General features: G+C 44.0%; 1 protein-coding gene across 2 annotated transcripts in view; it reads left to right on the top strand.

The window, feature by feature from the left end:
- Positions 1-17420, top strand: part of SH2D4A (SH2 domain containing 4A) — a 116503-nt gene extending 99083 nt beyond the window's left edge. For both annotated transcript variants that reach the window (XM_066574142.1, XM_066574141.1), the window contains 3 exons: positions 4275-4405; positions 13642-13862; positions 16762-17420. In XM_066574142.1, coding sequence (XP_066430239.1) covers positions 4275-4405; positions 13642-13862; positions 16762-16854 — 445 coding nt within the window. In that variant the 3' untranslated portion in view covers positions 16855-17420. The remainder of the gene's footprint in view (positions 1-4274; positions 4406-13641; positions 13863-16761) is intronic.
- Positions 17421-24616: the final 7196 nt, after the last annotated feature.

Raw genomic sequence — 24616 nt, 5'->3', positions numbered from 1 at the left:
TGTATTTTTTAATGGCATCACTCTGGGGAACATACAATGTGTAGGAGAACCTTTGCAAATTTTGGGGGGGACAATGGAAGAAGCCCTCAGAAATTCTGCCATTGTTTTGGGGGTAAAAAAGACAGAACCTTCTCTGGATCAGCTCAGTTACTGCCGCGCCAAGTTTATATAGATTTTTTAATTTATTTTACCACTTTTGCACAATTAAAAGCTGTTTTTAAAGCAAAGCAATTAAATCTGCATCGCCGCCTTCTAAAACTCATAACCTTTTATTTTTCTGGCAGACGAGCTACGTGAGGTCTTGTTTTTAGTGGGAAGAGCTGTAGCTTTTATATTTTGAGGTACATGTGAGTTTTGGATTGCTTTTATTTTGTTTTTTTGGGAGGCAAACAAAAGAAAAGAGCAATTCTGGCGTTACTTTTTTAAATGATTTTTACAGCGTTCACCATGCACCATAGATAACAAAATATTCTAATTGTCTGCAGCAATAGCAATTGCTCTTTTGAGTTTTTTGGCTGTATTTTATGCATTTATAGAGGTTTTTGTAAAAAAAAAATGTGTATTTTAAAAAAAATTGCATTTAAACTTCATTGAATTTTTTTGACAATATTTTTTAGTCCCTGAAGCAGACTTGAAGTTTGATCAATAGGATGGTACACTGCATTAGTGCATTCTACTAAGTCTATGACAGCAGACTATTAGACTGTGCGAGAGGTGGGGCCTGATAGACTGAGTTACATGACAGACACGGAGGCCCTTGTCAGGCTTCCGACTGCTATGGGAACCCATTAGTACCTTGTAATTGTACTGTGGTGTGCTAATGGGTGACAGAAGGAGCCCCCTCCCCCTGTAATCTGCTTATATGCAGTTGCTATTGTTTGTAGCATTAAAGGGGCTAAACTGCCAGGATCAGAGGTTTTTCATCTCCTGGCCATTAGAGCAGGAGCTTGGCTGTCAGGAGACAGCCAAGCCACCACCTCAGGCTTTCACACGAGTGCTGTTTTAGTGTGCAGAGAACGCTTCTATAAGAACGAATAGTTTCCTATAGAAGCCTTCAGATGAAGGAATTTTAGACATGCTAAATACCGGCACCAATCAAAGATAGGACATGCACCTGCAAGGTCACATCTAAGCTCCTTGGTGTGTGCAAAGATAGAACCTGACCTATTTTTGGTGCGTGCTTTCCATAGACTCCTATGGGAGCTGGATAACACACACCACGCACCTCGGATCGTGTGAACGGGCTAATTCAAATAGCTGCAATTCACCCGTTCATGTGATTTTTAATGCGGTATATTCGTGATCTTTTCAGGCGCCTATTCTGCGCTAAAAGAGCACTTGTGTGAACGAGGCCTTAGAAATATGTATGTGCAGGTCTAAAGTCCATTAGTGAGGTCAGTAAAAAGGTGTATTGGTCATTATTAGAGATGAGCGAGCATACTCGTCCGAGCTTGATACTCGTTCGAGTATTAGGGTGTTCGAGATGCTCGTTACTCGTAACGAGTACCACGTGATGTTCGAGTTACTTTCACTTTCTTCCCTGAGAAATTTGCGCGCTTTTCTGGCCAATAGAAAGACAGGGAAGGCATTACAACTTCCCCCTGCAACGTTCAAGCCCTATACCACCCCCCTGCAGTGAGTGGCTGGCGAGATTAGGTGTCACCCAAGTATTGAAATCTGCCCCTCCCGCGGCTCGCCACAGATGCATTCTGACATTAGTTCAGGGAAAGTGGTATCTTGGTGGAGCTGCTATAGGGAGAGTGTTAGGAGTATTTTAGGTTTCAAGAACCCCAACGGTCCTTCTTAAGGCCATAAATCTTCTCTATATGCGCTCAATGGGGCCGGCGGCAGCAGCGCCGACCCCATTGAGAACATATAGAAGACAAATCCTTCTTCTCTGCCATAGCTGTTACAGCTGTGGCAGAGAAGAACGATGTTTGCCCATTGAATTCAATGGAGCCAGCAATACAGCAGGTTCCACTGAAAGCAATGGTCTGCCGGCGTGCGCGGGGATGAATTGTCGGGAAGGGGTTAAATATATAAGCCGTTCCCTGCAATTCATCCAGAAAAGTGTTACAATAAAAATATATACCGGCGTATAAGGCGACGGGGCGTATAAGACGACCCCCCAACTGTCACCTTATACGCCGGCAATACAGTGGAGCAAAGAATAAAAATCATTACTTACTTCTTCTGACGTTCTGCGGCGCTCCTGCAGGCTGTCACTCCCTCCTGGTGTTCTGCGGTGCTCCTGCAGGCTGTTGCTCCCTCCTGGTTCCTGGCAGAGCATTGATTTCTCTACGAAGGGCTTTAAATCTCCGCCTCCAGAAACACACGTGCCTTCAGCCAATCACAGCCAATGACAATGATGTCATTGAATGGCTGTGATTGGCTGTGTTTCTGGAGGCGGGGATTTCAAGCCCTGCGTCCAGAAAGCAATACTCTGCCGTGGACCAGGAGGGAGCAACAGCCTGCAGGAGCGCCGCAGAACGTCAGAAGAAGTAAGTAATGATTTTTATTCTTTGCTCCGCTGTATTGCCGGCGTATAAGGTGACAGTTGGGGGGTCGTCTTATACGCCCAGTCGCCTTATACGCCGGTATATATTTTTATTGTAACACATTTCTGGATGAATTGCAGGGAACGGCTTTTATACTTAACCCCTTCCCGACAATTCATCCCGCGATCGCCGGCAGCCCATTGCTTTGAGTGGAACCTGCTGTATTGCTGGCTCCATTGAATTCAATGGGCAAACATCGTTCTTCTCTGCCACAGCTGTTACAGCTATGGCAGAGGAGAATGATCTTTACGCTGACAGTGGGGGGGGGGGGCCCACTCTTGCCGCTATTGTGGCTTAATAGTGGGACCTGGGAACTTGAGATGCAGCCCACCATGTAGCCCCTCGCCTGCCCTATCCGTTGCTATGTCGTTCCCATTACTTTGTTGAATTGCCCAGATTTTCACAAACGAAAACCTTAGCGAGCATCGGCGATATACAAAAATGCTCGGGTCGCCCATTGACTTCAATGGGGTTCGTTACTCGAAACAAACCCTCGAGCATTGCGAAAATTTCGTCCCGAGTAACGAGCACCCGAGCATTTTGGTGCTCGCTCATCTCTAGTCATTATTAAAGGGTTAAGCTGCAATAAATGTCACGCTTCTGCAGTGCCGACATTCCCATGATACTCCCAACCACAAACACTTTTTCTGTTCGTTTTTCTGTGTCCTCCCAGAATCATTCTGATTCTTTTATATTTTTAAAGAATAAAATAGCTTTTTATTTGAAGTGTTAGCCAATTATTAGAATAATCATAGATATAGGGCTCGTTGACATGAGCGCTGTCCGGGTGCAGTATAGGCGCGCACAGAAAGCGCTTCTATAGGAACCAATGGTTTCCTATAGAAGTGTTCACATGAAAGAATGTTAGTCGCGCTAAATTTGCGCACCTAACAAAGATAGGACATGCAACTGCATCTAAGCTCCATGGTGTGTGCAAAGTTAGGGCCTGACCTATCTTTGGTGCGTGCTTTCCATAGACTCCTTTGGGAGCTGGAAAACACGCACCTTGGATTGTGTGAACGGGCTACTTCAAGTAGCTGGATCTAACCTGTTATTGCGATCTTTAGTGCAGTATAGCCACGATCTTTGCACATGGCTATACTGCGTGCCCACAGCACTCGTCTGCATGAGCCCTAAATGTGATTTTTATTTTGTGAAATCTTGTGTCCACTGATCTGAGAAAATATATTGCTATTTACTGTGTATCACAATGGATTTCCATAAAGAGTTCAGTAACCTTGTACAGTAAACACATTGCATTACTTATTTTGTGCCGGTCCTGAGTTATAACCTGTGTTATATAGTCCGAAGATGCATTACCCATTGACTGCACAGAGCTTGTTCTGATGATTTACATCATGGTACTGTAATCTAACATACCTGTTTCAATAACATCCAGCAGACTTATGAATGCAGCTCTGGGTAATTTAGGCTATAACTCAGGATTGGTACAAGAGTAGATAAGTAAACAACGTTTTCTGTTTACTATATCTATAAACTGTGTATCGGTAGTTAAAATGAATATATTGTCCTTAATACTATTTCTTTGTAGTATTTGTAGTCATTGCATTGCATGATAATGATGGTGATGAAATAGTAATGGTATAGTCACTCTGTAGATCATTCTTTCAATTAAAAATATTATTTTTTAATATATATGGGCCTAAAGACTGTTATTCCTATATATATTAGATGTTTGCTTTTAATACTATTTAGGAGACAGGGCATAAGAAGAGTAAACTCCAGCTGCACTCGTGAGAATATAATCAAATGGTTCCAAGCAGAGCAGCTTCCTCTGCGGGCAGGATGGGACAGATCTGGAACCGGCATAGCACAGTGGTTTCATGGTAAGTAATGGTTAGGGTACATTCACAGATATTATATTAAAAGCCATTTGGCTGCTGCAGGAAATTACCTTAGCAACGCGATTTTGTTGGAGTAATTGCTTAATTTAGCTGATACTTAAAGGGTATCATAGCCTTATCAATCAGGTATGTCAAATTGTATATACGATGCATCAGAGAAGAATACAGTGTGAAAAAGACAAGTGATGTTATAAGATTCACTTCGTCCTCTGAAGCTCTTTATTGCATAAAAGGTATACATAGCAAATATACTGCAGCATGAGCTGATCATGAGCGGACACTGACCGACTGTCATCCAATCATCATGTGACAGATGGGTTGGGTTCCCCCAACTCAGCAATAATCAACAAATTATTCTTAAAAATCACTTTTATTTACTTTTTACCAAATATGATTACATTTAACTTGTACTTACCATAGCATACAAAGTACTTAGAGGGAGTCTGTCAGTACAAACAAGCATGTTATGGAACAGGAGGAGCTGAGCAGATTGATATATAGGTTTGGGGCCTTTTACACGGGGCAGAATGGGCCACTTGACGCACCGCAAGCTGCAGTAAATTCCGCCCCAAAATCCAAAGGCTACCTGCAGATTGTGATGCGGAATTGAAGATGGCTTAAAACCTGCTTGCAGTTCTGCATCGAAATCCACAGTTAAACCTGTGGATTGTGGTGTGGAATTCTGCAGCTGTGGATTGGCTGCATGCTGCAGCGCAATTCCGTCCGATGTGGTAGGTCCCTTATAGGTATGGAATCAGTATAATTTGTATTTTATTCATTCATATCTCCATACCTTCTGAGCTGTACAGTCCAGTAGGCAGTCCTATAAGTGACTGACTGCTACCCCTGTATGAACATTCATACACTGATAGGACTGTATAAATGAATGAAATACAAATTATACTGAATCTTTCCCCATAAAACTATATATCAATCTGTTTAGCTCCTCCTGCTCTATAACATCTTGCCTGCAGTTTTGACAGTGTGTTCATTCTCTTAAATGGTATCTTCAGAATTCTGCACTGTAAATAAAGCTTAATTACTATATGAATGAAAAGTTATACATCTTTCTAATATATGTTGTTTCAGTTATTTGCCACTTCCAAGATATTTCTGTGAATAAGAACACATAGTAACATAGTAACATAGTATGTAAGGCTGAATGAAGACAATGTCCATCTAGTCCAGCCTGTCTATCCTCCTGTGTTGATCCAGAGGAAGGCAAAAAAAACCCATGGCCAGAAGCCAATTAGCCCTTTTGGGGAAAAAATTCCTTCCCGACTCCCTAATGGCAATCAGACTGTTCCCTGGATCAACCCCTAATAGTTCCTACCTGCCTGTAAACCCGGATTGACACTTAACCTAATATTTATATCCTGTAATATCCTTCTTCTCCAGAAAGACATCAAGTCCCCTTTTAAACTCCTCTATGGATTTTGCCATCACCACATCCTCAGGCAAAGAGTTCCACAGTCTAACTGCTCTTACAGTAAAGAATCCCCTTCTATGTTGGTGATGAAACCTACTTTCCTCTAATCGTAACGGATGTCCTCTTGTTACCGTCGTGGTCCTGGGTGTAAACAGATCGCGGGAGAGATCCATGTGTTGTCCCCTCATGTACTTATACATGGTTATTTGGTCACCTCTTAACCTTCTTTTTTCAAGAGTAAATAGTCCCAGTTTGGATAGCCGCTCTGGGTATTCCAGTCCCGTCATTCCATGTATTAGTTTAGTTGCCCTTCTTTGAACCCCCTCAAGCACTGTAACATCTTTCCTGAGCACCGGTGACCAGAATTGTACGCAGTATTCCATGTGAGGCCTGACAAGTGCCTTATATAATGGAAGGATGATGTTCTCGTCCTTCGCCCCTATACCTCTTTTAATACATCCCAAAACTTTATTTGCCTTTGCAGCAGTTGACTGGCATTGGTTACTCCAGTTTAGTCTATTATCCACTAATACCCCCAGATCCTTTTCCATATCACTTTTCCCTAGTGGTACCCCATTAAGTGAATATTGGTGACATCCGTTTCTCCTGCCCATGTGCATAGTCTTACATTTTTCAACATTGAACTTCATTTGCCATTTTTCTGCCCAAGCCCCCAGCTTGTCCAGGTCCGTTTGTAGCCGCACATTGTCTTCTTATATTCCCAGGCTGCAAACTCACCCATTCCTAGTTCTACTCTGCTGAAACATGAAAGCAACTTAATATAATCTAGGCAATGCTCTGTGAGCTGAAGACATCAGCAGCTGTACAAAGCTCTCTTGCAGTGTGCTACGAAGTATCAGTCTGAACTCCAGGCTGTTTAGCTCACAAAGCATTGACCCTCAGATCCTGGACAAACAAAAATGCCTGTATTGCTTCTCTGACAACCTGATGCACAGTGTATTCTAAGATACTACATCTTGTTCTGACTGGCCAATGCTGCTCACATAGGTAGCACTGGCCAATCAAAGCAGTCTGTAGTGTCTTTGACTAATGATGCATACTAGTACATAATGTACATCAGGTAGTCGGAGAAGCCATGTAGGTTCTGTTCAGTCACGGTTCCAGTGTTTTAGATCGGAAACGTAGCATAGCATGCAGCACTTTTCTTGCTGTAAGAAACAAAACAACCCCCATTTAGAAGTCAATTTAAAAACAGATCTGTTGTACTTGTAGTAGCTCCATTAAAGAGGTTGTCCTACTTCTTGTGGTTTTGCTGCAGTAAGTAGACAGCTCCATACATTGCACAGTGGCCTGGATTGGTACTGCAGGAAGTCCCATTTACTGCAGTAGAACTAAGCCTGCTGTACCAGCCGTGGCCACTGCACAATGTATGAAGCTCTCTACTTCTTGCAGCAAAATAGATGGAAGCAGGACAGCCCCTCTAAGAAAGGAAGCCATGACAAAGAGTGAATAGTGAAAACATCAGAAAGTCTGTGCAAACTGTCAGTACACAGGCTAAGCCAAAAGTCTGAACATATCTGTTTAACTGGAGTAATGATGAGAAAATTGACTTCCAATGCGTGAAAGTATTAATTGGGAGGGAGGCTGCATTTTTATGTAGAGGAGACATTTTTAGTGACTATTTTGAACTTTACCATATTGAGTGCTAAAGGCCCATTTACACAGAGTGATCATTGCTGAAAAATCGCTAAAAAGCGATTGTTTGAGTGCTAATTGTTGCGTCTAAACGCGCGGCATCGTGCACTCTTCGTGCACAGCTAGCTGATCGTTAAATTCAGTCCAACCTAAAAATCGTTGTTAGGTCTTATCAGCAGTTCTCCACGGGCAGTGCTGATGGCATTGTTTCCCTCTGGAGAACAAAAGAACTGAAAGTAGATAAGAGCCCTCAGGCTATTAACTGCTTTCAGCTAAGACTTCATTTGCAAAGTTAATTGCTTTTAAGTAGCTGAATAGCTGCTTAAAAGTTTATGCAAAATGATCGCTCAAGCTGTCACTCAAACTGTCGTTTGAGCGATCTTTGAGCTATCATCACTGTGTGTAAATGGGCCTTAAGGTCACTGAACTTAAAATCTTTCGACTTTTATCTCTGGGGCCATTTAAATTCCCTTTTGTATACAGAAAAAATATGCAACATACTTCACCTGAAACAGCTAATTCTACAGTGCTGTGAAGAATATCACCTGAAGTTCCTCAGTGTGTTCACAAATACTGCATTAAACGTTTAAGGCCGGCTGCATATGAATGGGTCGGATTCCACATACAGGAGCCCACAGTGGAATCTGACCCTGTGCCCAGTTAGCTTCCACATGTACCTGCTGCTTGTCTTCTTTTTCTGTAGTGCGGATGGTCCGCATGGTTCGCCATCAGACATGTGCGGTACAGTTATTTTTTATTTTTTTTAAATCCCTGCTTTTCCCACGCCATCACTAGGCGATGGCACGGCTACCTGCAACTTTTCCGCAATGTCAAGTGCAGAAGTGCCGTGGGTCAGACAGCTTCCATTGACTTCAATGGAAGCCATCTATGTGGAACTTGTGCAATGGAATTGAACGTGCTGTGATTTTTTTCCTCCATGAGTGGGAATTGCAATTGATTTCGGCTTGTGTGCAGGAAGAAACGCTTTTCCATGGCATGTTATAAACGGTATTTTCTGCGGATCCGCAATGCAAATCCGTTCGTGTGAGTCCTAGAATAGCAGAGTTGGAAGAAACCTCCAAGGTCATTGGGTCCAACCCCCTGCTCGGTGCAGGATTCACTAAATCATCCCAGACAGATATTTGTTCAGCCTTTGTTTGAACACTTCCATTGAAGGAGAGCTCTCAACCTCCCGTGGCAACCTGTTCCACTCATTGATCACCCTCACTGTCTAATATCTAATCTGTGTCTCCCCCCCCCCTTTCAGTTTCATCCCATTGCTTCTAGTCTTTCCTTGTTCAAATGAGAATAGGGCTGATCCTTCTCCAGTGTGACAACCCTTCAGATATTTGTAGACAGCTATTAAGTCTCCTCTCAGCCTTCTTTTTTGCAAGCTAAACATTTCCACATCCTTTAACCATTCCTCTTAGAACATGATTTGCATTCCGCTCACCATCTTGGTAACTCTTCTCTGAACTTGCTCCAGTTTTTCTATGTCCCTTTTAAAGTGGATCCCCAGAACTGGACACAGTATTCCAGATGAGGTCTGACTAAGGAAGAGTAGAGGGGGATAATGACCTCACGTGATCTAGACTTTATGCTTCCCTTAATACATCACAGAATTGTGTTCGCCTTATTCGCTGCTGCATCACATTGTTGACTCATGTTCCGTCTATGATCTATTTGTATACCCAAGTCTTTTTCACATGTGCTGCTGCTTAGCCCAATTCCTCCCATTCTGTATGTGCTTTTTTTTTCATTTTTCTTGCCCAGATGTAAGACTTTGCATTTCTCCTTGTTAAATACCATTCTGTTAGTCACCGCTCACTGTTCAAGCTTTTCTAGATCTTTTTGAATACTCTCTCTCTCTTCCCTAGTGTTAGCTATCCCTCCTAGCTTTGTGTCGTCGGCAAATTTGATCAGTTTTCCATCAATTCCCTCCTCCAGATCATTTATAAAAATGTTGAACAACACTGGGCCTAGGGCAGAGCCTTGTGTTACCCCACTTGACGCAGTCTTAATGTGTGCAGCCAGCTTAACCATGTGCATCCAGCAGAATGGTGGACACATCAAACACATTATGTACAGCACTTTGTAAAACATTGCCCCTCCTTAATGCCCTTTTAAACGGAAACATAATTGCTTAAACAGCAGAATGACTGAACGAACTGCCAACATTTTGGCATATGAATTTTCCTCCAAGAGTTGTTTGCTCAGCTGGGCATGTGTTTAGGTGATTGTTATTGCATAAACACTTCTCCCAGCTGAGCAAACATCTGGCGCATTCCATTGTTCTCCTCCTGGCTGAGTAAACATTGTACTCATTGAATATGCAAACCATCCCTGGTCTCTGGAAACATTGAACAAACTGCATTCAAACTGAAAGAATTTCCAGGGATCAAGCAATGGATTTTATGCCAGCCTAAAAATCTTGGCTAACGATAATTGAACGAATTGTGTATGACTGCCCACATTTACATGTAACGATTATCGCTCATTTTTGGCAGTTTGAACGAATTTTGAGCGATAATCGTTGCGCGTAAAAGGGCCTTTAACTACAAAAAAGTAAAGATAGGGCACACCTGACACTTCCAATGTGAATAAATTCTAGCCAAGACTGATATGTCGCATGAACCCCCTTTCCCATTTGAAAAATCTGAGCTGCATTCAATATGGTAGAGTTCAGAATAGCCACCAAAAATGCAGCCTCCTTCCCAATTAATACTTCCACACATGGGAAGTAACTTTTCTCATTATTAGGGTAAAGTCACACCAACGTATATCGGCTCAGTTTTCACGCCGAGCCGATATACGTTGTCCTCGTGTGCAGGGGGGGGGGGAGTATGGAAGAGCCAGGAGCAGGAACTGAGCTCCCTCCCCCCTCTCTGCCTCCTTTCCGCCCCTCTGCACTATTTGCAATGGGGAGAGGTGGGGCGGGGCTAATTCTCAGAACTTAGCCCCGCCCGCCTCTTCCCATTGCAAATAGTGCAGAGGGGCGGAGAGGAGGCGGAGAGGGGGGCGGGAGCTCAGTTCCTGCTCCTGGCTCTTCCTTCCCCCCCCCCCCCTGCACACGAGGACAACGTATATCGGCTTGGTGTAAAAACCAAGCCGATATATGTTCGTGTGACTTCACCCTTACACTAGTTAAACGGACGTGTCCAGACTTTTGCCTCTCTCCCAGTATATGGAGTAAGGGGCACATAAAGATATAGGAACAATCTTTACTGTCCTCTAGATTAGTTAGTATTGAAACAGCAGCTAAGGACAAAATCAGATCAAAATTAAAAGTTTTCAAAACAGATGGGTTTTAGGTTGTATTTAAAGGTTTGGATAGGATGTTAATTCCACAGAAAAAGGAGACACATGAGAAGTAATTTAAATCTTAAACCATCTTGGATTGTATAAAGGTCACTTGTATTCACAGAGAGGGCAGCACAAGTCGACTGAAAATTTGAAAAAGCTGCTATCATTCGGCCTTCCACGCTTGCATAAAATCAAATCAAATCAAATCATGGCATTTGTGTAGCGCCAGCTTGTTCCGCAGCGCTTTCGGGAAATTATTATTTATTGCCCCCCACCAGGCTGGGTTCTCGTTTTGCCGACCTCGGAGGGATGGAGGGCTGAGTCGACCTTGAGCCGGCTGCCGGATTCATGCGGGGATCGAACTTGCAAACCCTCAGGTCGTAGGCGAGAGCTTACACTCTGCACCACATGAGGCTCGACAACTGAGATCAGCGTGAGACCATCTCACATGGTCTCTATTTACTTCCTGGTCAAATATGACTGGCTACCGTGAAGGGGCCAACCCATTAGGAGGTGTGGCTATGAGCTATTTAAGCACCACTTTTCCTGACGGCCCCCACTCCCTAGCCTACCATCAAGGCGATGGGAACTAACCTATGTCATGCTCTGACCTCTTGAGCACTCTATCTTTCTGTAGGGATTGCTGTCCATGCATTAACCTTGAGCTTACTGGGAGAGAGGAAAAGGGGGAAAAAAGATAGAAAAAAGAAAGGAGGGTGTAGGGAAAAATACTCCTCTGTACCTAGGGAGGATTGACTCCTTGTCCTGCTATGCTAACGGCCTCATTGCTTGTATTTGCATGAGTAGTTAAGGACTTTAGGACTTGAAACCTCCTTCACTCATTTAGAGGGGATTTGGATCTGTTAGAGTTATTACCTCCAGACCAAAATTCCAAACCCAGTAATCTCATGCATGTAGTACTCTTTATCCCTACTCTCATTGTAAGGAGATCCTATTGACCATTACACCTGGCATGGGACTATTGAAAGTAGGATTGATAGAGAAGAAGGGTTTAACATTTGAAAGAAATGAACCTCGTACTTACAATCTTTATCTATTCCCTCACCGAGGTTAAACCCGACTAGCTCAAATTGAACGCTAAGAGCTCATTTCCTGATTGAGGATTAAATATTTTAGTGATACTCTATCTATGGAGTGATACCCTAATTGTTTACCATCATAACTCTGTAAACATTATTGTTGTTATTACTACTCTCTAAGTACTAAGTCTCCTGAGGATCCACGTACACTCAGTGGTGAAACGCGTAGAGTGGGAGTACTGTTTATAATGAGTAAAAAACATTGACAAAATTAAAATCTCTGACACACTGTCCTTTTGAGCCGTTCACAAGTCTTAGCTCACTAGGCAACAAGCTCTGACAGAGATAACTATCTTCTTAGGTTGAATATCACTTTTTTGCAATCTGAAAGTTTCTGCTCAAACATTGTCGCCATGAGTAGGAGTACTGGCCATAAGGAATAAAAATTGACTAAAATCAATTTCCTTGACATACTGTCCTTTTGAGCTGTTAAAAACTTTTCAGCCCACTAGGCAGTATTTTTGACAGAGATATTCACTTCCTCAGGTTGAACATCACGTTTCCGCAACCTGAGTATCTCTGGTCGAATTCTGTCATTACATTAATAAAACTACAGATATCTAATTGGGGTTCCGGTTTTTGGGAAATCCATGAACAGCCCCCATGCAGACTGTATTCCTAAGTGACGTGCGACATTAAGAAATACGGAGTATCAGAAGTAATACCAAGTTGTAATTTTGAAACCCACCAATCATTTTTCTATCCACTATTTGGTGGGTTAACGCCTTTCCATTACAACTTAGATTTTGTGTTGTGTCCTTTGTTGTGCCCAATCGTGTTTTTTTAGATAAAACTTAATAAAATTTATTACTTTTAACCAAGTCACGTCTGTGAATAGGTATAAAGGTCACTGGTGTAATATCCCACCAATAAATGTCTATAAATGTGCTCAGTTCTTTAATATTGCATTTATTATTCACAAGTGTACCAGAGAGAGACATCAACCATGTCCTATGATGAAAATGCCATATGGTGAAGGATAAAATATAATCATCCGTTACGTGTTTCTACAGCTTTACGACTACTCTAGTTCTTTTTTAGTATTTGACCTTACCAGAAAAGAGCGAGCAAAGGCAAATAAATTAAATGGACACTAACTTTTCAAAAAATAGTGTTATAGCTAGTAAAACTGCAATAGCTACATAAATCTATACGCAATTAGCGCATCCTAGTGGTGGCTGCATTCAGGCAAAACTATATCACTTAATAAAGAAGCACTTTTCTTCTAGCTATGTGTCCTGCAGTTAATGGGGTTGTACCACAATTGTAAATTATTCCCTATCCATAGGACAGAAGATCGGTGGGGGTCTCACCCTTGAGACTGCATACAAATGCATTTAATAGCTCTGAGCTCCCCTTAGTGGTTCCTGCAGGTAGCCACTATGATCATGTCATGGCAAGAAAAGTACTTACTCGACTGCTAGCCCTTCTCCCACTACAGGCCACATAACTGTAACTTACTGCTGGCATAGTAGTGTGTCTTCTTCCCTCCATATGTAGCTCTGCCTGAATCTGTAGTGTTTAAATGCTGAATGGGGGAACTCCTTGGCCTACAAGCACTTTCTGGAGAGTTGTCGAGATGATAGGAATTAGTTGAGATGATCTGACGGTAATTACTAAGAGACGTTATAAATAAAATATAGATCGTGGCCGGCCCTACTGTCGATGCATTTATAATGATGTTTGGTTTTATTACCAACCTGTTAATGTTGTTCTTTTATTGTCCACAGGCATCATTTCTAGACTTGAGTCAGAGGAATTATTAAGGAACAAAACATCAGGAAGTTTTCTGCTTCGCGTTAGTGAAAAGATCCAAGGGTATGTCCTTTCTTACCGCTCTGAAGATGGATACATGCACTTTCTCATAGATGCTTCTGGAACATCATATAGCTTCTTGGGAGTAGATCAGCTTCAACATGCGACTCTGGCTGACCTTGTTGAGTATCACAAGGTAAGGCAATAGTAATACAGACTTGGTGTTTGCTCATCTCAATGTACAAGCTTGTTCATATCTTTTGGCCTAAGAAATTTTCCACTTTTCTGCAGGTACATGTTATACATTAATTAAATAAACACCCAGCTAGCTGGACCAATAAGGACATGCTGAAGGTCAAATGTATAAAAAAAATCACCAAAACAGACAACAGCAAAACTAAATATATAAATGTAAAATATATAACTTTATAAGTAAACAGAGTAAAAGACACCCATATTAACAGGACAGGATACCGCTACGTTAAAGCCAAACAGATGGGGGAGCAGTATTCACATTCCACAGAGAATCATTATACAGGGCAAGTAAATACCCTGTGTCCCCGAAAATAAGTTTTCACTTTTTACATATATAGCTGCCTGGACACTATTTACATTTACTTTTTTATTAACTGTAACAAGGGCTTAATTTTGGAGTAGGGCTTATAGTTCAAGCATCCTCAAAAATCCTGAGAAATCATGCTAGGGCTTATTTCTGGGCTATGGCTGATATATATATATATATATATATATATATATATATATATATATATATATCATATATACAAGGGGGTACGCAAAAGAATCAGGAATCTTCTTCTGGCAGTGGTGTTTTAGTAGTACAGACAACTGTTGCTACCCTGTTGAACCCTTCTGAGGCAGTATGACAGCCGACATTGCTGTGGAAAGTTGCTTTCAGCTGCAAGTTGTTCAGTTTTTCACCTACTTTATAATGGCTGATTCATCCGAACAACTTGCAGCTGGGAAAATTTCATTTTTCACTGCTAAAAAAAAGTTGCATAGAGCAGGATCAGGTGAATACGGAGGATGAGGCAAGGGTGTCATGCCGTTTCATCAAAAATTACATAAAGGGGTTGTCCCGCGAAACAAAGTTGGGGTATACACTTCTGTATGGCCATATTAATGCACTTTGTAATGTACATTGTGCATTAATTATGAGCCATACAGAAGTTATTCACTTACCTGTTCCGTTGCTAGCGTCCCCGTCTCCATGGTGCCGTCTAATTTTCAGCGTCTAATCGCCCGATTAGACGCGCTTGCGCAGTCCGGTCTTCTCCGTTTTGAATGGGGCTGCTCGTGCTGGAGAGCTGCCCTCGTAGCTCCGCCCCGTCACGTGTGCCGATTCCAGCCAATCAGGAGGCTGGAATCGGCAATGGACCGCACAGAAGACCTGCGGTCCACCGAGGGTGAAGATCCCGGCGGCCATCTTCGCAAGGTAAGTAAGAAGTCACCGGAGCGCGGGGATTCGGGTAAGTACTGTGCGGTTTTTTTTTTAAGCCCCTGCATCGGGTTTGTCTCGCGCCGAACGGGGGGGCTATTGAAAAAAAAAAAAAAAAGTTTCGGCGCGGGACAACCCCTTTAATACTTAGCGCTGTGTTGGCAGGTGCGTTATCATGATGGAAGAAAAAGGCACCTGTTTGCCCACACAGAGCTGAGTTTTTTGATGAAATGGCATGCCTCACTCATACCTCGCTCCGTGCAACTTTTTTTTAACGAGTCCTTTGAGCAATGGAAAAGGAAATAACATTTCCCAGCTGCATGTTGTTGCAATAAATCACCATCACAAAATACTGAACAACTTGTTGAAAAGAAAAAATCAATGGAGCCGAACGCAACTTTCCCCACTGACGTCGGCTGGCATACCGCCTCAGAAGTGGTCTGCAGACTTTCACCCAGCAACAGAAGTCTGTAATAGTAGTGCCCCGCCCAATAAAAGAAGACCTCTGTTTCCTTTGGGTACCCCCTCATATATATTCTCTCTCTATATGTGTATCTAGCCACACATATGTATAAGGCTCAGTTCACACATGGTTTCTGTACTGTATGGTGTGTGATATGAACAAACATTTTATATGTTTATATTGCTGCTTATGTTAAATAAAGCATGGGGGGAAAATCAAGTTACATCACATTAAGGGTGCGTTCACACGAGCGTAGGCGTATTTACGTTCGCACGAGTGCAGTGTATAATCGCCGGAAAGAACGTTTTTCGCCGATCACGACCAGAGCTAGAAAGCGTATTTTCGTTTGTTCCTACTTTTCAAACGGTCTTTTCGGCCATCGAATATTCGCCGGCACGTATTTCGGTCGCGTATGTCCGTTTTTCCGCGGGTTGACGTTTTTACGCGCCGTAAAATCGCCCATGTGAACGAATACATTCGAAACCATTGCCTCAGATGGTCACGTATATGCGTTTGGTCGCAAAAACGCGCCGTTTATGCGCTCGTGTGAACGCACCCTCAAGGGGTTGTCTCACGAAAGCAAGTGGGGTTATGCACTTCTGTATGGCCATATTAATGCACTTTGTAATGCCTCCTGATTGGCTGGAATCGGCACACGTGACGGGGCAGAGGTAGGTGATGACGCGTAGAAGGGGGCGGAGCCAGAACGCCGCTGCTGCCGGACTGAGCCGAAGGGAAAAGACCCTTCTGCGCAAGCGCGTCTAATCGGGAGATTAGACGCTGAAGTTAGACGGAGCCATGGAGACGGGGACGCCAGCGCAGGGAAGGTAAGTGAATAACTTCTGTATGGCTCATATTTAATGCATGATGTATATTACAAAGTGCATTAATATGGCCATACAGAAGTGCTGAACCCCACTTGCTTTCGCGAGACAACCCCTTTAATTGATGTTTAGTACCACACCTCTGAAACCTGGTATGTCCCAACTGGATCTCTGTCCCAGGGAAGGAGAACCTTACTCTACTTAGTGTGTGAAGTGAGATATTAATATTCCGGGATGAAGATATTGCAGCATTTTACCGTTTCTGGTGCGTTATTTCATTATATTGTGCAGGTACGTGACGATGACTCGGGTGCCGCCCAACATCTTTACTTTTGTCTGCTTTTATTCACAGGCAGAGCCTATTACTTCACTGGGAAAGGAGCTTCTACTGCACCCTTGTGGCCAGCGCGAGAACAGCTGTGATTACAGCGACCTCATTGAGTGAAGAGCTGAACATTGACTCCAATGATTCACTGCCTCGAGAACAAATGAATCATTTTCTGCACATAGTCATCTCTTGAGCTTTGTCCTGAGAAGAAGCCATCATGTTATGGCCTATCGTACACAGGCGGCTCTTATATAAGATGTCACCAACTCATCAAGAACATATGTGAAAATCCATTTGTAGTTCTGTTGAAAAATATGTACAGATAGTCCCCGACTTGCGAACATTCGACTTGCGAATTTCGCTAGTTGCGAACAATCTGTTCTGCACAGTATGATGTAATGCTATGGCATTACATCATGCTGTGCAGGGACCGGGCAGGCTTCTATCAAGCCTGATAGAAGCCTGTCCGGTCACATCGCGGTTGCTGGGCAGCCGGGGGCCTTCTGAAAGGCCCCAGGGCTGTCTATGCAGAGCGCCTAGCAAGCCGTGCGCTTGATGGGCACTCTGCATAGACAGCCCTGGGGCCTTTCAGGAGGTTCCCGGCTGCCTAGCAACCACACAACGTCCCGCGATCTCATCGTGGGACGCTGTACGGGCCCCCTGAACGTCGGGTGCAGGCTGTTCTTACAGCGGGCACCCGGCGGCAGCAGTTCTGACGAGCCGCGCCGCTCGTCAGAACTGTTAACACTTTAAATACCGCTGTCAGAGCGGTATTTAAAGTGTTAACAGTTCCGACAAGCGGCGCGGCTCGTCGGAACTGCTGCCGCCGGGTGCCCGCTGTAAGAACAGCCTGCACCCGACGTTGTATGGAGCGGGATCCACCCGCGATCCCGCTCCATGCTACTACTTGTTCGACTTGCGAACAAAACGGACTTGCGAACGGGCTCCCGGAACGGAACCTGTTCGCAAGTCGGGGAGTAACTGTATATAAAATTTGAAGATATAGTTTGGAAGCTCCTGAACTCTTCGAAAAGTTTATTAATAAGTAATGGGGCAGATGTATTAATCCTGTCTAATATTTAGACAGTGTAAACTTAGGCTAGGCAGTCTGAAGATGTGCCACATTTATTATAGGGGCTCATGCTGCATGATATTTGTGGTGCATCTTGCAAGACATGAAGATATTCTTCTCTAACTTTTGTCCTACCTTGCACCAAAATTTTTGAGCAATCTTACTGCATCTTATCGCCTTTTTACACCATGCCCATGAGCTTCCCAAGAAACCACGACCATGGTCTCATCAGGCACAAAAGGTGTCTAAAACTCATAATAAATGTATATGACCTTAAAGGTGTTTTCCAGCGCTGGCTGTCAGTGCAGGGATACATCAGGGTTGGAGCAGAGGCTGCTATTCCGACTTCTGTGTAGTGGCTGGTGCTTGTAATTGCAGGCACAGCTCTCATTGAAATCAATTGGACCCCATTCTGTAATTACAAGTGCAACTCCCATTGATTTCTATAAGAGCTTTGGCTGCAATTACAAGTGTCAGCCATTACACAGGCGATCGGAGCAGCAGCTTCCTCTCAAACCCCGATGTATCTTGGTACTGACAGCTGCCTGGAAAGCCCCTTTAAGCAAGCTTTCTTGGACAACTGAGCCAGAATTGTGGTGCATTTAGCTTAGTAAATCTCCTCAAATGTGTTTAGGAATATTTCATTAAAATGATTTTGGTACTGTATGTGATATATCAACTATTTTTTTCATATTTAAAGGGTTATTCCAATTTAAGCAAATAAAGTTTCTATATTGTATAATGAATAATTATACAATCTTCCAATATACTTTCTGTATCAATTCCTCAGTGTTTTCAATATCTGTGTTGCAGTGATTCAGTGGTATCATCACCTTCAGGGTGCGGGCAGACGAGCGTAGGCGTATTTACGTTCGCACGAGCGCAACGTATAATCGCCCGAGCGATCATTTTTCACCGATCACGACCAGAGTTAGAAAGCGTATTTTCGTTTGTTCCTACTTTGCAAACGGTCTTTTCGGCGATCGAATATGCGTTGGCGCGTATTTCGGTCGCATATGTTCCGGTTTTTTTCGAATTGCCGTTTTTACGCGCCGTAAAATCACCCATGTGAACGAATACATTCGAAACCATTGCCTCAGATGGTCACGTATATACGTTTGGTCGCAAAAACGCGCCGTTTATGCGCTCGTCTGCCCGCACCCTCACTGTTTACTTCCAGTGGGTAAAACTCTGCCTATTCATGTAATGATCACACAGATGCATGTCTCTTTACCATTACAGTACAGTTGTCATGGCTAGGGTTATAATTACTATGTAGGTGCCACAGAGGGGGATAATAAATACCGTGTTTCCTCTGAAAATAAGACAGTGTCTTATATTAATTTTTGTTCAAAAAGGTTTAACTTTTTACATGTATAGCTGCCTGGACACTATTTAAATTGACTTTTTAAATTAACTGTTAGCAGGGCTTAATTTTGGAGTAGGGCTTATATTTCAAGCATCCTCAAAAAGCCTGAAAAATAATTTTGCATCCTCAAAAATTCTGGAAAATCATGCTATGTCTTATTTTCAGAGTATGTCTTATTTTCAGGGAAACAGGGTATGTGGAGGCCACAGCAAGGGAGTACAGGATTCACAAAAATAAATAAGTACCCTGTGGAGGGCCACAAAGGGATAAGTAAGTCAATCAGGGAGTGCTTTTCACATAGTGATAGGAGTGGTCTATTGGGGACATGGCTAACCTAGAGCAAAAGAGAGAATGCCAAAGAGGAAGAGAGAGAATGAAACCATGAAAAAGTGAGAAAAAAAGGGAGTGAAAGATGACATCTTCAAGTCATGTTGTCGACAACATTATTGGCAATACATCATGTTCTGTGAAATTGCAGCTCTCAGTATGACCTGAACATTTTTCTTTTCTTCTCTATCTGGGCCCAGATGTCCATGAATACTTCTTCTAGCCATGACTAATCTCTACACACTCTGCTCATCCTGCCACTATCCCACAATGCTCTGCTCAGTGCTCCTATACAGCAATAGTCCCCTACTGTGTCCACCACCAAATAATGCCACCTATGCGTCCCCCAAAACAATTTAGAACCCCTCTTTGTGGCCCCCACAATAATTCCTTTTTATAGCTCCTACACTAATTAGTCCCCTTTACTGGTTTAATGCAGTAAAATAAAATATACTGAAGATACTCACCTCTTTCTATCTGCCCTGTTGCTACTCTATCTGCCCTGTTGCTAGATATCATCCCACCAGTCGGCATTGCTAGCCTCCCAGCACTGGGTCACATAACTGTAACAACCTATCCAGCAGGGGCGTAACTATAGAGGATGCAAGGGATGCAGTTGCACCTGGGCCCAGGAGCCTTAGGGGGCCCATAAGGCCTCTCTTCTCCATGTAGGGAGCCCAGTACTATGAATAAAGCATAATAGTTGGGAGCCCTGTTACAGATTTTGCATTGGGGCCCAGAAGCTTCTGCTATTCAGTGACTGGCCACAAGGGTCACATGTTCTGATCATGTGACTGAGCAACTAGAAAGTGATTGGAGAGTAGTGGGGCAGTGACTGAAGCGGACAGTGAAAGTGGATAATGGGGGGGAGGACAAGTGTCTAGGAGGATGGACAAGAAACCCAGGGGACTTGCTATGTCTGGGTCCACAGAGGTGGATAATTACTGTGTGGGGGGCCACAAAGGGCTCAAATTACGGGGGGGGGGTGTCATAGCACACTGCAAAGGGGGCCTAATCTGCGTTGGACTAAGGAGCCTCGGGCCTACCAGAAAAATTCAATCTGGGGCCCACTGTACAGATACATGCAAATATTACTTGACTCTAATTTGCAAATTCTTGGCCACTACATTCTCCATATATATCAATGAATCAATATATCAATTTGTGTGCTGTCTGGTCTCCATTGAAGTATATGAACAACAGAGACCCCCAATCACCCAATAGGTGAGGATCCCAGAGCTGACATTCATGGCATATCTTGTAAAACATCAGATTGAATGTAACAGCTAAAAAGTGCGCCAACGTGCAGTTAAATTGCAAAATAGCCATTTTTAAACAGATTTTTAATGTCTATATCATTATGCAGGTGAGCAGCAAGTAGTTTTATCTACAAAACTGTGAGGCCATTAACAATGAATTTGAAAACTGTGCCAATCTGCAATAAAACTGAATGTCAGCATGGTCTGACATGAATTACCTGGTAAGAGAGGGGGCACATCCTGGGGACCCTCTTAATAATCTTGCCTTGGACTAGTAACCCTATCTGCAGTAGTGCCGGGCCGCAGGCAGTAGCAAGAAGCTGCAAGAAGACTGGTGATGGGTGCCCCGCAGCAATGTCAAGAGGGCAGGGAGAGAGGATACAAGCTTGTCTGTCAGAGTGCCTGGATGTCACCGCAGCCAGACAATATGTCTATAATAACAGCTACACTAGACAGTTTCTTATGGCCGCCTGCAGACGAGCGGAAATCCCGCCGCGGGATTTCCCGCGGGATTTCCGCCGCTGAAAGTCTGCATAGGAGTGCATTACAATACGCACTCCTATGCAGACGGCTGCGGTTTGGCCGCGCGAAATCTCGCGCGGCAAACAAACCGCGGCATGTTCTAATTTTCTGCGGGGCACGCACTCACCTGGCCGCCGGCTCCGGTCTGCGCATGCGCCGGCTGCGCGGCAGCCGGCACATCAAAGAGCCGGGGCCGCCAGGTGCGGGTGAGTACGCGCTCGTCCCTGCAGGCTCTGGGGTCGGATCGCGCGGCGAGATTTCTCGCTGCCGGATCCGACCCGCTCGTCTGCAGGCGGCCAAAATGGATGTAAAAGCTGGCTAAGGTACTGTATGAAGTGCATGTGGGTGGAGGGCCTGGGGCCCCTACTGCTAAGGGTCCACCGGGTATTCGCACAAACCTGGAACCAACCCTGTTTGAAACATTCAAGTTTGACAACTATGCAAAAATAGAGGAAATTAGCAATGGGGCAAATACTTTTTCACAGCACTAATAAAATGTAATTTGCTTGATGTCTCCATAATCTGAGACCCATAACTTTTTTGTCGATGAAACAAAGGTGACAAAAAAAACCCTGCAATTCTGGTATTGTAAGGTTTTTGGTGCTTACCGTGCAAAATGAACAGTAGCAAAACCATTAATGTTTATTGTCTAGATATTTTTAGCCCCATTAGTTGGCCTGAACATGCGATCAATTGATTGCTCATACAATACACTGCAATTCATATGTAATGCAATGTATTATGCTGCCAGTGCTACCCTATTGCAATAGAGAGACTAAGTGGCCCTAAGCAGTCATAACAACCCTTTAACACCTCATGATTACATCATGAAGAACTGATTGGGTGATGGAGTGAGCCACCTATATCTAACGGCCAAGATCTTACTGACGGCAACATGTAAGTGGTTAAACTGTTGGTGGATGTCAGCTGTATCACACAGCCTTGTATGGGGTAGACTCCTGAGCAAAAAGTGACGTATACACATCACATGTAAGAAAGGAGTTTAATTCACACCTTTCATAATTTAGTTAGTGGAAATTGAAGGGGCTGATTCTACCTCTTTAAGGCAATCACTGTCCTACTTAGATGTCTTACCTTCCCTTATTGTGTCTTTCCCTTTAAACTATATATAGCTACGTGTGCTGTTTATTACGGTAGTGCACTTAGCATCATATAGTTATTCAGTTGCAGTGTTACTTGTGGTTACTAGATGCTACTGTAATTGGAGAGTCTGTTCCTGGAGAGGAGTTCCAGCCTGGACAGGAAGTGGTTGGGCACCGTGTTCCTAGGAGAGTCTGGTGTGTGCACAGAAGATAAAAATCCAGGGTCTGCAGTGTGGTGTTGGGATCCTGACACCAAGTGACTCATGCAGCATTCAGACAGCAAAGTGATGCCAAAGCTCAGAGTAGTCACAGAGCAGCAATGCAGCCAGTGAGCTGGCCTGATACCAGAGGCCTCACCAGTGACCAGCACCAGAGCAGAGACAAAGTGGAGAGTGTCCTCAAAGCCACCTCGTGTATATGATTAGTGTCAAAGAGACATACAGAGACTCTGCATTACCAAAATTGATGGCTTTCAGAGGCTGTTTAACCCCTTCAGAACCAGATATTTTTCACTTTTCTAATTTTAGTTTTTTTCACCTCCACCTTTCAATACTTTTATTTTTCCACTAACATAACTATATGAGGGTTTGTTGTTTTTGGGGGGCAAGTTCTTTATTTTTTCTTTTAATGCTACCATTTAATGTACTGAAAAACTTGTAAGTGGGGAGATGTGAAAAAAATGCAGTTGCACAACTATTGAGAGTGTTTAGTTTTTACAGCATTCATGATGCAGTAAAAATGATATGAACTTTGATCTGTAAGTTAGTACAATTACACTGATAGCAAATGGATATAGTTTTTGCCTTTAAAAATTAATTCATTTTTTTTAAAACAAAAATTGCTTTCTTTCGCCATATTCTGAGACTTTTTTTTATTTTTTCATCGATTGGACAATGTGAGGGCTCATTTTTTGCCCACCACTCATCACCTCGCCCCAGGTCGCCTCATCCGGACCCCGAGGCCGGTTAGCCAAACTTGGCTAACCACACCCACCAACTCAGCAGGGCCCGCCCTGCGAGACCCAAAGGCGACAGTCCACAGCTAAACCACTTAAAATAGGGGAAGGAAGCTATCCAGCCCCTGCTACCCTCCTACTACCCCTTTTACTGGCTCCAAGGGACCCCTCCCCCCAAGCTGCTATGACAAATGTTCTCCCCCCTCCCACATCTTCTCCGAGCGGGTGGGAGGGACTCTTCGCCGTCTCCTTGGAAGTGAGTCTACCCCACCCAAACTAGCTCCTCCCTACCCCCACCTAGCTTTCCCCTTTTTGACTCCCCCCACCTTTCTAGCAAAATCCTAGCTATTAACCCCTTCCTCCCCATTACCCGGTCATGTCTGCCTCTGCCTATGATCCCTGATCTCCGGCTCCGGCAGTTCTTGACCAGGGCAAACGGAGTCGATGCTACTGTAACCTGACTCCACCACCATTCCCCATTCCCCCCTTAATTAAACACCAACTCAGTAATTTGGATTAAATATGGCCACAGCAGCCATGTTTATTTACAAATATAACATTAACAAATAATAACAACTAACCCCCTCTAAACTAAACCTGAGAGAGATCCCTGGAGCCCCACCACTGGACCTGTTGCCTCACCCCCAACCACCGGAAAATAGTTGCATCTGCCGCCGGTCGCAGTTCCGACTCCGGCGACAATATTCTCCTACCATTGCCCCCGCCTCCAGTCGAAAGACTCGGGGGCCCACCACTCATCACCTCGCCCCAGGTCGCCTCATCCGGACCCCGAGGCCGGTTAGCCAAACTTGGCTAACCACACCCACCAACTCAGCAGGGCCCACCCTGCGAGACCCAAAGGTGACAGTCCACAGCTAAACCACTTAAAATAGGGGAAGGACGCTATCCAGCCCCTGCTACCCCCCTACTACCCCTTTTACTGGCTCCAAGGGACCCCTCCACAGCCAGCAGGCTTGACCTCCTCAAGCCTGCGCAGCCCGCCACCACAACAAGGCTCTCTCGATCCCCTCCTGAATCCCCTCCAACCACAAGTCTATCCCTATGTCGTTGAGGTGTACCCCATCCGACCTCCAATAATTCCCCACCCCAGCTTCCAAATCAATATGTCTCACTGCTATTCCTCCATGAAACCCCACAAAGCGGGACACTTCCCTGTTTAATTTGATCCTCGCTTTGTTCAACCCCCTCACCGATAAAACCCCCCTCCAAACTCTCCTCGGAAATATCTCCGACCACACTACTAATAACCTT

Source organism: Eleutherodactylus coqui, chromosome 7 (genome assembly GCF_035609145.1).
Source record: "Eleutherodactylus coqui strain aEleCoq1 chromosome 7, aEleCoq1.hap1, whole genome shotgun sequence".
Classification (NCBI taxonomy): Eukaryota; Metazoa; Chordata; class Amphibia; order Anura; family Eleutherodactylidae; genus Eleutherodactylus; species Eleutherodactylus coqui.
This window is presented reverse-complemented; position numbering and strand designations above follow the sequence as displayed.